Source organism: Lucilia cuprina, chromosome 6 (assembly GCF_022045245.1).
Source record: "Lucilia cuprina isolate Lc7/37 chromosome 6, ASM2204524v1, whole genome shotgun sequence".
Taxonomy (NCBI): Eukaryota; Metazoa; Arthropoda; class Insecta; order Diptera; family Calliphoridae; genus Lucilia; species Lucilia cuprina.
In genome coordinates, this window is record NC_060954.1 from 51,942,773 (window position 1) to 51,958,505 (window position 15,733).

Genomic DNA, 15,733 nt, shown 5'->3' on the forward strand with positions numbered 1-15,733 from the left:
CTATAGTCTAGTCTATAGTCTAGTCTATAGTCTAGTCTATAGTCTAGTCTATAGTCTAGTCTATAGTCTAGTCTATAGTCTAGTCTATAGTCTAGTCTATAGTAAAGTGTATAGTGTAGTCTACGTTCAAGTCCAGTCTATATTATTGTCTGTAGTCTAGTATATAGTCTAATCTATATTCTAATTTGTAGTCTTGTCTAGCGTATAGTCTAGTTTATACTCTTGTTAATAGTTTATAACGAAAAATTCCTTAACAAAACCACTTAAATCGAAAAGTGTGATTTTAATAACTAAATTATTCCTTCTACACCCCTTAACCAATTTATGCTTTTAACATATAATTTTCCTAACAACACTACAAAATATGTAATAAGAAGAAACTTTGTTTTTTTTTATTATTTAAAAAAAATTATACTAGAGTATTATAAAAAATGTCCTCAATTTGTTTTCAACTAATTATATATATTTTCATATTCAACTAAATACTTATTAAGACCGTAAAAATGGGACAACGCACTAGGAGTTGTTTTTTTTTCTTACATATAAAAAGTGTCATGTTTAAACGCAACATACTCCTTTTTTGTATTTTTTTTAATTTACACTTTTAATTACAAACAAGCACGTGCGGGTTTAAATGAAAAATTTATAAAATAAAAAAGAAGAGGAATAAAAAAAAATTAAATTATTTATGCTTCAAGAGGAGATACTTAAAAATGTACATCATTATTTTTTATTAAGAAATTATAACAATTTTAACTGTTAATATTTGTTTTTTCTTTTTTTCCACTCTTTATCTCTCTTTCTAGTTTTCTTGTTAAACGGCAGGAGTCCTTTTTGTAACTTTCAAAGGATTTTTTTCTTCTTTTTTAATAAATTTCAACAATGACTCTTCATTTTGTGGAATTGTGCATAATAAACAAGTTTTATTTAATTCAAATTCTAACCAAAGACAAAGTATGTTATCTATTTAACCTATTTATTAAAAGAAAAATTTAGTCATTTACACACTCTCCCCCTCCCCCCTGTTTCTAAAGGAAAAATAATAATAAATTTATATAATTGCAGTAATAAATTAAAACTCTGTTTTTCTTTTACCAGTTTTTGTTTAGTGTTCTCACCTCTCAGGAAGATAAAAACAAAATGCAGAGAAAAAGTATCTCGTGTATTTGTGTTTCGTATTGTTTTTGTTAGATAACAAATACAAATAAATGGAAACACTACACATACAGTTATATTCACATTTCTCTACCCAGCAAACATTTCTTAATGCAGGAGTCAGTAAGCATCATCCTTTCATTTGTTAAGACGTTAAATATTCAGATCATCTTAGTTTTTTAGAATGTATTCACTAACTATCATTCAGTATTCGTTTAATCATAGTGCCGGATGATAAAAATTCTTTCTTAATTTTGTATATACTTTACAAACTTCAAACTATCATAACGTAGTGAATTAATAGTAAATTTTACTATTATTTCGCATTAGCGTCTGCAATAAATCCGCATTAATTTTGTTTAAACATTTTTTTTTTGTCGTAAAAGTCACCCAAAAGTGTCTATCATGTTCACGCATTAGTCACATTAGTCTCATTTAATAAAAGTGTTCTGACTAAATGTCTCCAAGAAGTAACTTTTACGTTATAAATTTTTTCAATTTCTTACGTATTGAATCAACTGAGAAACTTCTCCTAATCTTCTCAGAGCACGAACAATTTAGTTTGAAAACTTTTTTTTTTGTGGTGGAGGAAGATACCCAAAAGTATCGCTTTATGACTCCAGCATTTGGTCGTAGAATTATCTTTATTACAGTGATCTTACTAGATGTCTACTAGATGTAAGTTGAACGTTATAAAATGTTTATATTTCTGGGTGCATTTTATCGCAAAAATATCATTAATAAAATCTTCTTATAGAAAGTCACGCAAAAGTATCTTCCATGTAATTTGCTGGCTAATTCAATGGCAGAAAGGAAGTCATATAAAAGTATCTTTTAAGCGATAAAGAAAGTCATGCAAAAGTATCTTCTATGCAATTTGCTAGTTCATTAAATCGCTGAAATATCATTAAACTAAACTTTTGACGGGAAGTCACATAAAAGTATCTCTTAAGCGATAAATTAGTTTAGCCTATCAAAAGTATCTCCCTTTAAATAGGGCGAACAAACTGCTCGTGCTTTTAATAGCAGAATTTCTAAGGAAAAGTCCACGCAGTGCTTATAATCGCCGAGAAGTATCAATCTCTGAGAAGTATCATAAAACTAAACTTTTGACAGGAAGTCACCTAAAAGTATCTTTTAAGCGATGAATTGGTGGCGCTTATTAAATCAATATTCTGATCTTTCATAAGCCCATCAAAAGTATCTCCCTTTAAATAGGGCGAACAAACTGCTCGTGCTCTTAATAGCATAATTTCTAAGGGAAAGTCCTCGCAATAAGTCTATCAAATTGCTAATAATCGCCAAAATATCATCATAAGTTAATCTCTGAGAAGTATCTTCCACTTTATCATTATCATAATCTTCTGTCACCCAAAGGTCTATTTCACATGATAATTTTATCAAATTAGTCACGCATTTAATGGCGGAAGTATCATTATTCGTATACTTCATTGGGAAGTCATTCAGAAGTCTCTTCACACACTTATAAGATGATCAAATTGATCGTAAATTTAGTCGCCAAAGTATAATTATTCTAATCTTAGTTCGATAAGTGAAGTATCTTCTGACGGAATGTCACCTAAAAGTAAATTTTGCACGATAAATTTATCAATTTATCAGTATTCTTATACTTAATCGTATCGTTATTCTAATCTTATTGCTCACGCCTCTTAATTCTATCATTCGGAAGTGATATAAACACTCTTCAGAAGATCGTCCATAGTTGTTAATGACATCAGCTTTACTTTTGTCTCAAAAATGTTTGTAGTGTTAGCTCTCTCTCTCAAAAAAAAATAGAAAAAGAATACGGAATCCTGAATCTTGAAAAACGGGAGGTCAGGGAGAAAATAACAAAAACAACAACTACATTTGTGAAAGTAAGTAATATGTGTAAATATTTTGTTTATGTCAAAATTTTTTCTTCATTAGGGGTTGTTGCTATTTTATATGAAATCTAATATTTTATTTACGGTATTCAGAAATATGACAGACACAATCTGAGCACAAGGGAGAGAGTGTTAACGAAAAATTACAAAAAAAAGTTTAGTTGCATGTGTTTGTTTTTCTGTTCATCATCATTATTCTTGTTTATTGTTTTTAGTAGTAAAATAATTTTTGTGTAATTTTTGTTATTTGGTTTACGTCTGATAAGAAAATGATAAATAAAAATTTTTGTGTGATTTTTTTGGACACTCTATAAACAAAAATCACTAGCGAAATGGGTTGGTAGAGTTTCAATCTATTTTATTAGTTGACTTTGATGGAAATTTGTTGAAAGCATATAAATACGAAATATTGGAGATATTCGACAAATCTTTATTAGTTATTAATTTTAACGAATTTATGATTTATTTGTGTCTGATAAATGTAATAAATATTTGCAATCAGTTAATATAATCATAAGAAGTTCTAGTTTAGTTCTAGTTAAGTTCTAGTTCAGTTCTAGTTCAGTTCTAGTTCAATTCTAGTTCAGTTCTAGTTCAGCTCTAGTTCAGTTCTAGTTCAGTTCTAGTTCAGTTCTAGTTCAGTTCTAGTTCAGTTCTAGTTCAGTTCTAGTTCAGTTCTAGTTCAGTTCTAGTTCAGTTCTAGTTCAGTTCTAGTTCAGTTCTAGTTCAGTTCTAGTTCAGTTCTAGTTCAGTTCTAGTTCAGTTCTAGTTCAGTTCTAGTTCAGTTCTAGTTCAGTTCTAGTTCAGTTCTAGTTCAGTTCTAGTTCAGTTCTAGTTCAGTTCTAGTTCAGTTCTAGTTCAGTTCTAGTTCAGTTCTAGTTCAGTTCTAGTTCAGTTCTAGTTCAGTTCTAGTTCAGTTCTAGTTCAGTTCTAGTTCAGTTCTAGTTCAGTTCTAGTTCTTTTCTAGTTCTAGTTTTAGTTCAGTTCTAGTTCAGTTCTAGTTCAGTTCTAGTTCAGTTCTAGTTCAGTTCTAGTTCAGTTCTAGTTCAGTTCTAGTTCAGTTCTAGTTCAGTTCTAGTTCAGTTCCAGTTCAGTTCTAGTTCAGTTCTAGTTCAGTTCTAGTTCAGTTCTAGTTCAGTTCTAGTTCAGTTCTAGTTCAGTTCTAGTTCAGTTCTAGTTCAGTTCTAGTTCAGTTCTGGTTCAGTTCTAGTTCAGTTCTAGTTCAGTTCTAGTTCAGTTCTAGTTCAGTTCTAGTTCAGTTCTAGTTCAGTTCTAGTTCAGTTCTAGTTCAGTTCTAGTTCAGTTCTAGTTCAGTTCTAGTTCAGTTCTAGTTCAGTTCTAGTTCAGTTCTAGTTCAGTTCTAGTTCAGTTCTAGTTCAGTTCTAGTTCAGTTCTAGTTCAGTTCTAGTTCAGTTCTAGTTCAGTTCTAGTTCAGTTCTAGTTCAGTTCTAGATCAGTTTAGATCAGTTCTAGTTCAGTTCTAGTTCAGTTCTAGTTTTTCTAGTTCAGTTCTAGTTCAGTTCTAGTTCAGTTCTAGTTCAGTTCTAGTTCAGTTCTAGTTCAGTTCTAGTTCAGTTCTAGTTCAGTTCTAGTTCAGTTCTAGTTCAGTTCTATTTCAGTTCAAGTTCAGTTCTAGTTCAGTTCTAGTTCAGTTCTAGTTCAGTTCTAGTTCAGTTCTAGTTCAGTTCGAGATCAGTTCTAGTTCAGTTCTAATTTAGTTCTAACTCAGTTCGATTTCTTATATAGAATATATATACTAATATAATATTGATTAAAAATCTAATACCAATGATAAAATACTCTAGTTTTCTTTTAAAGAAAGCACCTGTTTTCTAGACAACAAGCATCTGTAACAGTTGCCCTACCTGTTACAAATTACATACATATTTCATATGTTTCACTTTATCCTTCTTACACAAAATTTTCTTCAAAAACTATGTATTGTGGATATGGCTTTAATCAATTATTGTTCAAACCATTTAAAAAGGAAATATATATTCCTAATTTATGTCATTCTCTGGCTACCTGTTTTATATTCTAAACAAAAATAATTCCTAGAAGACATTTGGCACTTTATCGTAAAAATTTTGTGTTAAATGTAAAACAAGTCATTAAAAGTAGTTAAAAAGATTAAAAAATGTCGATATTACTAACAGGTAGAACTGTAATATTCTATTTTATGGCTGCAAATGTTTTCAGAATACTTAATGATACATTAATGTTTTTAAAGTAAAAAAATTGAAAAAAAAAAAAAATTATTTGATTGCGTACGAAACGAAAACGTCCTTGTCTTATCAGACAACCTAATGTTTACTATTGAAACGTGGTAGTTTTAAGATTAGATAATAGTTTCGAATACGTCTATACTTATTGAAACTGTAGAAGAAATAAACTAAAACTTTAAATAGGTTTAATTTTATGTATTTTAAAAAATTTGCTTTACAAACTTTAACACCCCGTTAAACTTTTAACCTTTTTTTTGCTCTGACATCTGTTGCTTTTATTTGTATTTGTTTTTAATTCTAAAATGCAATTAACAATTATTTTTTTATAAACCAATTTATTGACAAATTAGTAATTGTTTAAGAAAAAACGTGACATTTTAAATTAAAAAAGTAATTTTTTTGTTATCGAAATCAACCAAGCCTTTTAAATTTAAAAAACCTATAATGTTGATTTTATTTTGTAATAAAACCCTCAAATTGTCTAAGTATTAAACGATTTTATTGCAAATTATTTGTTTATAACAATAGTATTATTTCAATAAAAAAAAACTTTGTTAAAGTATACAGTGCAATTTCTAATAATTTAGATAAGTTCTACTATTTCAAATATATAGAACTATTGAATATAAGAATCATGTGCTAGTTTGCACGTAGTCTAATTTTCTTTCTAAGTAGTGAGGAAACTAACTTCAATTTGGAGTTCTTATGAATAATATTTAGAACTGATATTGAACTAAACTAGAACTGAATTAGAACTGAACTAGAACTGAACTAAAAATTAACTAGAACAGAACTAGAACTGAACTAGAACTGAACTAGAACTGAACTAGAACTGAACTAGAACTGAACTAGAACTGAACTAGAACTGAACTAGAACTGAACTAGAACTGAACTAGAACTGAACTAGAACTGAACTAGAACTGAACTAGAACTGAACTAGATCTGAACTAGAACTGAACTAGAACTGAACTAGAGCTGAACTAGAACTGAACTAGAACTGAACTAGAACTGAACTAGAGCTGAACTAGAACTGAACTAAAACTGAACTAGAACTGAACTAGAACTGAACTAGAACTGAACTAGAACTGAACTAGAACTGAACTAGAACTGAACTAGAACCGAACTAGAACTGAACTAGAACTGAACTAGAACTGAACTAGAACTGAACTAGAACTGAACTAGAACTGAACTGAACTAGAACTGAACTAGAACTGAACTAGAACTGAACTAGAACTGAACTAGAACTGAACTAGAACTGAACTAGAACTGAACTAGAACCGAACTAGAACTGAACTAGAACTGAACTAGAACTGAACTAGAACTGAACTAGAACTGAACTAGAACTGAACTAAAACTGAACTAGAACTGAACTAGAACTGAACTAGAACTGAACTAGAACTGAACTAGAACTAAACTAGAACTAAACTAGAACTGAACTAGAACTGAACTAGAACTGAACTAGAACTGAACTAGAACTGAACTAGAACTGAACTAGAACTGAACTAGAACTGAACTAGAACTGAACTAGAACTGAACTGAACTAGAACTGAACTAGAACTGAACTAGAACTGAACTAGAACTGAACTAGAACTGAACTAGAACTGAACTAGAACTGAACTAGAACTGAACTAGAATTGAACTAGAACTGAACTAGAACTGAACTAGAACTGAACTAGAACTGAACTAGAACTGAACTAGAACTGAACTAGAACTGAACTAGAACTGAACTAGAACTGAACTAGAACTGAACTAGAACTGAACTAGAACTGAACTAGAACTGAACTAGAACTGAACTAGAACTGAACTAGAACTGAACTAGATCTGAACTAGAACTGAACTAGAACTGAACTAGAACTGAACTAGAACTGAACTAGAACTGAACTAGAACTGAACTAGAACTGAACTAGAACTGAACTAGAACTGAACTAGAACTGAACTAGAACTGAACTAGAACTGAACTAGAACTGAACTAGAACTGAACTAGAACTGAACTAGAACTGAACTAGAACTGAACTAGAACTGAACTAGAACTGAACTAGAACTGAACTAGAACTGAACTAGAACTGAACTAGAACTGAACTAGAACTGAACTAGAACTGAACTAGAACTGAACTAGAACTGAACTAGAACTGAACTAGAACTGAACTAGAACTGAACTAGAACTGAACTAGAACTGAACTAGAACTGAACTAGAACTGAACTAGAACTGAACTAGAACTGAACTAGAACTGAACTAGAACTGAACTAGAACTGAACTAGAACTGAACTAGAACTGAACTAGAACTGAACTGAACTAGAACTGAACTAGAACTGAACTAGAACTGAACTAGAACTGAACTAGAACTGAACTAGAACTGAACTAGAACTAAACTAGAACTGAACTAGAACTGAACTAGAACTGAACTAGAACTGAACTAGAATTGAACTAGAACTGAACTAGAACTGAACTAGAACTGAACTAGAACTGAACTAGAACTGAACTAGAACTGAACTAGAACTGAACAAGAACTGAACTAGAACTGAACTAGCACTAAATTAGAAGTGAACTTTATTTGAACTAAAAAAAATTTAGAAACTTGATGCTTAAAAACAACTTAACATAACAAATTTTAACACAAAACTTAGTTCCATATTACTCACCTTGACTTGCTTGTACAAAATCCACCGTTGACAAATTGATCAATAATAAAAACAAAAAACATTTTCCCAGGAACATAGTGCAAAATGCCGGCTTCATTGGCGTAAAAATTGTTGATATTGTAGACGTAGTATAGGAATGTCGGGACAGCCGGTGGGTGGTAGACTTAGTAGTAGTTTTATAATCCATAATGAGCATTAAGAAAATTCCATAAAAGAAAACAGCAAAGTGTAAGTGGAAACTATACACAGACTGACAGGCGCGTTTGAAAGAGGTTTAGGAAATCATGTTTGGTGTTTTCTGCGTAAAAATGTTGTAATAAATTTTGTTTTAGTAAATTATGCACTTTGTTGATAATGATTAACTTAACATTTAATTTAATAATTTATTTTTTTTTATTTTATTGAAAAACACTGACAATTTTCTTTATTTTGCTTTATTTGTATTTATTCTAAGTAATATTTGACAGTTAAACTACCGTTACTTGAAAAGAGAGAGAGGGTAGTTGCGGCAGTTGTAATAGAAACAGAGATTTAAGTTATTGTAAAGGACGGTAGGGGGAAAATGTAAAAACTAAATAAACGTGTAAACAGGAAGTGCAAAAAACTCTCTTTTTTTACACACACACCCTCTTTTACTCCGTTTTTCTTATACGCACACACACACTAGTAAACACACGATAGCTTATTATTGTGAATTTCTTAAAAAATTTTTAAAAATTATGTTTTTTTTGCTGAAGATTTACAAATTCTTCTTTTATCTGTTATTATTGTTGTTGTATTGCTGGCAGCAATAGGACTTATTAAGCTTTTTTCTTCAAACAATCACTTCATTTTTGTTTATTTTATATTTTGCCAATATTTTTCTTTGTCATTCCTTTATTCATTTTCTTGTCTGCACGCTTTTTGTTTTACAAATATTTTGTTGTTATTGCTTTCCTTTTTTCTTTCTCTATCACACTTTTTTTCTTTAATGGGACCCTTTTTGAGATCTCCTGTGTTTCAATAAATTTTTTCACAACTTCACTTTTTCTTCACCATCAGACGAATAATTTTCTTTTCAACTATTTTGTTGGAATTATGTTTCATTCATTTCTTAACTATCAATTGTTTGTGTTTTTTTGTTTATTATTTTGATTGTAAGAAAACACTACACTTTGTTTTTTTTTTTAATTAATAACAAGTATTCTTAAAATTATGCGACCGTAAATTTATTCGTTCCGTTTTTCATTTAACAACCGTACTCCATGTTCTTTGCTTGCAGACTGAAGTTTATCTGTGAGCTGCAGACTGCAGTGACTTGCGCCGTCAGAAAATTGAAGTATGCGGCGGCGGTGACTTAAGATATAGACGGCGTTGTAACATTGCCTGCCAGACGGCTAAGTTTACAGCAATTTGTTTGCATTTTTTTAATGTTAGAAATATATTTGTGTAATTTCTTAACAGTTGTTCCGATTTCAAGAAAAATTTTACATATTTAAAGAGGAAATATTCTCGAGTTCAGGTTTTGTTATTTTGACCTCATTAAACCACCAGGGGCCAAGTTAGTAGTGTTCAAAGTAAGGTATGTGAAAAATTTAAAGCAATCGAAATTGTTTGATTTTTAAACGGTTTAAAAGATTTTAAAGGTCTTCTATGGTCCAGAACTTTAATAAAACATCATCGTAGCAATATATTATGGTTTACCAAACTTTTCTCAGTGGTATTAAAAAATGGAAACTGCAAATTCTAAACGTTTGAATGGAATATTACATGTTTAAAGAAAAAGTTTAAACGAATTAATAGGGTTCTATAAATCGACTTTCGAATAATCGAACAATCGACTTTTTGTCGAAAAAGTCGAAAAGTCTAAGTCGAAAATAGTCGGAAAAAGTAGAAAATAGTCGAAAAAAGTCGAAAAGTCGGAAAAAGTCGAAAATAGAAAGACGTCGAAAAAACTCAAAAAATTGCAACAAATAGAAAAAATATAAATACAATTTTTTTATTAATAATAAATAATATAATATTAAATGGCAACATTATAAATTTACGCTTCTGGCAACTTTATAAATTTTTAACTCTGGTCGGAAAAAGTCGAAAATAGTCGAAAAAAGTCGTTAAGTCGAAAATAGTCGAAAAAAGTCGAAAAATGGTTGAAAATAGTCGAAAAAAGTCGAAAAGTCGACCATTTATAAAATATTAAAAGTCGAAAAATCGACTTTTAATTTAATGAAAAGAGTCGAAAAATCGACTTTTAACTTAATGGAAAAATTCAAAAAGTCGACTTTTCATAAAATGCAAAAACTCAAAATGTCGACTTTTCATAAAATGCAAAAAGTTGAAAAGTCGACTTTTCGTTTCAACTATAGAACCCTACGACTTAACTGGTAGTGCGGCCAGTCCAACGTTATACACCTCGGATATATATAATTATTAAAACGATTATATTTCTTCGTCCTTCTTAAAAATAAACAATAAATAAGTAGATTGACAATAAAAAATTTACTGCGATTTTCAACATGATAATGAACCAAAACATTTGGCAAAGTTAATCTTAGATAAGTTATTAGGTAAAGGTACCTAAATTCTTTAATTCGACATCAAATCTCCCGATTCAAATCCCTTAGAGATGCTGTTCTGTGTTCTGAAGCGCTGGATAGGAACTCGCAGCTTTAGAAAACATTGCAGCTGGTCAATTTCTTAAAATCCTATTGCGATTCATTAACAACTGCACTAGTAATTAATCTATTCCATAAAGATGTTTGGAACTCAAAAGGACCAATTACTTTCTGAGTCGATTCCATATAAACCTTGTAATCAAACTATAGGTCACAATTTTGATAAGATAATTAATGAAATTTGAAAATAGTTAAAATCGGTCCATTATTTCACCTAGCCATCATAATACAGCTGAACCCCGGAATAGGGCTTGTAACCTTGTAATTAAACTGCAGCTCGTAATTTTGGAGACAATTCAATGAAATTTGGCACATGATCTTCTTTGGTACAGAAGACGAAGTCTAATGAAAATGTTTAACATCGGTTCATTATTTCACCTAGTCCCCTACAACTGAATCCACCGTTTTTTTTAATATACTCGTATCTCTAAAAATAAGCGGCAAGCCCTGGTGAATTTTATAATTATAGGGTCTCATATGACCCTAGCCCCTATAAAAAGCCCCATTAAAAATTCGAGTTTCATTTTTGGTGGGAACATTATTTCTTTTTCCTAAGGAATAGGAGCGCCTTAATGTATACGCTCCACAAGACGTTAAAATACGATATCACATTTGTTTTCCGTACTTTTAACTGTTCCAGATAGCTTTTAAATATAAGAAAATTCTTTTTCAATGAATTCTAGAACTGTTTTCTTATTTGTAAAGAAAAATCTCTTTTTCCTTGAAAAATACATTTTTTTTGTGTCGAACTAGATGGCATCTCCATTATCGGCAATAATATATACTAAAGTCGGCAATACAGTGTTCTATGAAGATAATGCAGTAATCAATCATATTTCATACAAAGCACTATGTCTTTTTCACTTTTTGGGTATTCAACAGTAACTGTCTGCTTTACCAATATATCCTCGATAGTATAGTGGTCAGTATCCCCGCCTGTCACGCGGGAGACCGGGGTTCAATTCCCCGTCGGGGAGATCGAAAAATTTTTTTAATAAAAACGAAATATCATTTTTTAAAAATTCTTTAAAATAAATACAATTAGACACAAAATTATTCTTTTTTTTTAAACAATAATATTAATTAAAATTTTTTATTTATTAGAAAATATAAAATAAATAAATAAATAATTGAAATTATATTTCAAAATAAATCTGAAGAATTTTAATACAGAAATTCAATATGGGTGGTGGAGGGCAGTTTAAGGTTTATTATCCATTCAACTGTTCACATACAATTCGGATAAAATCCTTCTTCTTCTCTTGCGTCATTAGCACGACGCTTTGGATCACCATGACTAGCATTATTAGTATTTTTACGTTTACGACATTCTCTAAAAGTATGACCCCTATAATTGCAATTTGTACATCTCTTAGGAACTCTAACGGAATTTACTTCATGTCGTACTTGTACTTGATCTTCTCTTATATTTTGCTCTATCACACGACCTCTTTCCAATAAATCTTTAAATGTTTTTATATCATGACGAGCAATATATTTGCGATATTTGATATTTAAAAGACCATAAATAAAATCAATTTCACATTCTTCATCATGTCTACCATCGGGCAATTGGGCCAATAAAGCTCTTTTTTGACACACAAAAGTATCTATAGCTTTGCGCTCATCCTGCTTTTGTTCAAAAATTTCACCATAAATTTGATAAGATGGTTTGGTGGGTGAAAAATGATCACGTATCAATGATAAAGCATCATTCCAAGATTTTACTTCTTTGCGTACACCCTGCCACCAGGTTGAGGCCATGCCATGAAACAATAAAGATATACTTTTTAAAGCATCTTCATCGGTTATCGCTTCAACTTCTTTGTATGTAACAATTGAGGTTATGAATTCCTCAACTATTTCATGATCTCGTTCACCGCCAAAACGGGAACAACAATTACTAAAATTTCCCTTGGATTTGATGATATTTGAAGAGTTTGGTTCACTACAGCCACTTGTAGCTGTAGCTCGGACAGACTGTATGAGTTGTTGTAATTGTTCAGTTGTCATTTGTATAATTTGTGCCATTTTTGTCTTTGTTGTTGTTTTTGCTATATTTTGTGGTAATTTATTTCTTTAGGATTTTTTGTTTAAATTAAAGCACTTCTCTGCTTTATCATTTAAAGTATAATAAAGCCGTTGCCGGTATAGTTGCTGTTTATATAGTCGATAAGTGGCCGGTGTTTTTCAGAGAGTCACATGTGTTAGTCATTGCCAAAAAAACGCTCTTTGTATACCCTACACTAGACAGACAATACCATAGACTAATCTATGGAGTAGACTATAATCTTAAGTGTACACTAATTATATTAAGTTTTTATAACAACAAAAAAGGAGCAAAATTACCTTAGGGCTGCAAATCATATTAAAAAGTCCTCAACTAATGAATTTTCCATGCCTAATAGGTATATTTTAGTGTGGTGGTCTAAAAGTTTCGACCTAACAGCTCATATTTAAATATGTATTTAGTTTAGTCGAACAATTTTTATATTTTACACTCTTTTCCTCTCTTCCTCTCTCTCGTTTTCATTTATCATTTATTTTTATTATGTATTTACTTACTTACACATTGTTGTGAAATTATTATTTGAACGTACTAAAGCAAAATATAACAAATATTTTGAATCCATAGCAATATGGTCAACTACAACTATGAATGGATATTAAAGTAATTCATGTTTTTACTTATAATTAAGTTGCTTTAAAGGGGATTTACACTTTTTGTTGGTGGAAAGTGACAGTTGGCAAACATAAGACTATGTATTTAATAAAGCATGTTTAAATAAGAGCAGAAAAATATAACAATTTCGGAACTTTAATAATGAAACAATGTATTTTCAAGATTGTGGCTTAATACAACACAAAATTTTTGTATTTATGCGGGAAAAGTTTAACGATAACAAATTGATTCCGGCATTATGGAACTGTATAAATGATATCTGAACAGATCTGCACCAAATTCTAGTCTATAGTCTTGACTATATAGTATAAAGAGTCTAGTCCAGTTTATGGTGTATTCTATAGTCTAGTCTATGGTCTCGTCTAAAGTCTAGACTATAGTCAAGTCTATAGTCTAATGTATATAGTCTATAGTCTAGTCTATAGTCTAGTCTATAGTCTAGTCTATAGTCTAGTCTATAGTCTAGTCTATAGTCTAGTCTATAGTCTAGTCTATAGTCTAGTCTATAGACTAGTCTATAGTCTAGTCTATAGACTAGTCTATAGTCTAGTCTATAGACTAGTCTATAGACTAGTCTATAGTCTAGTCTATAGTCTTTTTTCATAAGCTTTCACAATAATACCGTGTCCCGTAAACAATTTTGAAAAAAAAACCAAAAAATAAAAAAGTTTTTAAACATTTTTTTTCTTTTAAAATATTTAATTAAAAAATCTTTTCAACAAAGTTATTAATATCAGAATGGCAATAATTATCACGACAAACAACAAAAAATAATAATAAACAACTTTGCATCACTCCAAATAAAAAACTTCTTTGCAAACAATCTGTGATACTCAAGTGTTGTAACAGAAGTTATATTTAAGATTTAAAGTTTCTTGTTGGTTTTCTGTTTCTTTTTCATGTGGTAACGAAAGAGTGTTAATTGAAATTAACATTCAAAAAAAAAAAACATATATAAGCTGGAAAAAAATTAAGACGCAAAACGTTTACAACTGTCAAAATATTTGGCAAATATTTGTATTGAAATTTAATTAAATGAAAAGGCGAAAATGCAGCTTAATTAAAGCCTTTCAAAAGATTTTTTTGTACAATTGAAAACATATTTAAAAATTATATACTTAAATGGATATTTGTTAATGTTATGTTTTAAGTTGTTTTTAGTTTATTTTAAACAATTTAAGCCGAAGGACCATAAGAAGAAGTTTCGTTTAAAAAGATCTTTTTGAATTTGAAATGGTTCCAAAGTAAAAATATGGATAAAATTTAAAATATTTAATTTATTATATTTTCTGTACAATTTGTTTTAAATCTATAAAATAATATATTTTTAAAATGAACAAATTCTTCCATTTTTAGAATGACCTTTAACTTGCCCCATAATAAAACGCATTCATAAATCTTAGTTGGGTATTCGTATGATTCATGATCAGTTTCCGTTTAAATCCTAAATGACACATTAATGCACCTTTAAACACTACAAATCGTAAAAAATAATGAATGAATTGATAAACATTTGGAAAACTGCTACACATTGAAATATGTATTTTATAAATGTTTATAATGCTCAACAATACACGGAGAAAAAATTTAGAAATTTTTAAAGATTCATACTACAGGATCCAAACAATAGTCTAGTATACAGTCTAGTCTATAGTGTAGTCTATAGTCTAGTCTATAGTCTAGGCAATAGTATAGTCTAGTCTATAGTCTAGGCAATAGTATAGTCTAGGCTATAGTATAGTCTAGTCTATAGTCTAGGCAATAGTATAGTCTAGTCTATAGTCTAGGCTATAGTATAGTCTAGTCTATATTCTAGTCTATAGTCTAGTCTATAGTCTAGTCTATAGTCTAGTCTATAGTCTAGTCTATAGTCTAGTCTATAGTCTAGTCTGTAGCCTAGTCTATAGTCTAGTCTATAGTCTAGTCTATAGTCTAGTCTATAGTCTAGTCTATAGTCTAGTCTATAGTCTAGTCTATAGTCTAGTATATAGTCTAGTCTATAGTTTAGTCTATAGTCTAGTCTTTATTCTAGTCTATAGTCTATTCTAGAGTCCAGTCTTTAGTCTAGTCTATAGTCCAGTCTGTAGTCTAGTCTATAGTCCAGTCTATAGTAAAGTCTATAGTCTAGTCTATAGTCCAGTCTATAGTCCAGTCTATAGTCCAGTCTATAGTCCAGTGTATAGTCAAGTCTACAGTCTGTTCTATATATTTAGACAAATCCTAAAGGTACAATATTTTGGATCAAAGATTTTGCTCTAATTTCTTTCAGTGTAAATATAAATCATAATTTCTTAACGCCGAACACACTCAATAATTTTCAACATTAAAACAAAGAATTTTAACGGTTTTATTTTTTGTTCCTGAGTGCAACATGAAAAAAATCTCACACACCTTAAAAACAACAAATCTGACAACATTACAGCAACAAAAAAAATCATTAATAAATTTTAAATCAACAACAGCAGTAACAACAAATTCAAAATATACAGC

At 30.1% G+C, this 15,733-nt stretch overlaps 2 protein-coding genes and 1 non-coding gene across 8 annotated transcripts in view; 1 reads left to right on the forward strand and 2 right to left on the reverse strand.

Annotated features, from left to right (window-relative positions):
- Positions 1 to 9,190, reverse strand: part of LOC111689077 (neogenin) — a 122,192-nt gene extending 113,002 nt beyond the window's left edge. For 5 of the 6 annotated variants that reach the window (XM_046953691.1, XM_046953690.1, XM_046953689.1 and 2 more), the window contains exon 1: positions 7,907 to 9,190. In XM_046953691.1, the coding sequence (XP_046809647.1) occupies positions 7,907 to 8,102 (196 nt within the window). In that variant the 5' untranslated portion in view covers positions 8,103 to 9,190. The remainder of the gene's footprint in view (positions 1 to 7,906) is intronic. The other variant, XM_046953692.1, reaches the window with a different exon arrangement.
- Positions 9,191 to 11,465: 2,275 nt separating this feature from the next.
- Positions 11,466 to 11,537, forward strand: Trnad-guc. Its single transcript has one exon. It is a non-coding gene; the product is annotated as a tRNA-Asp (tRNA).
- A 109-nt stretch (positions 11,538 to 11,646) lies between these two features.
- LOC111683436 (activity-regulated cytoskeleton associated protein 2-like) lies at positions 11,647 to 12,695 on the reverse strand. The gene has a single exon (XM_023445507.2). The coding sequence runs from the start codon at positions 12,589 to 12,591 to the stop codon at positions 11,788 to 11,790; it is 804 nt and encodes a 267-aa protein (XP_023301275.2). The 5' UTR covers positions 12,592 to 12,695; the 3' UTR covers positions 11,647 to 11,787.
- Between the last annotated feature and the right edge of the window lie 3,038 nt (positions 12,696 to 15,733).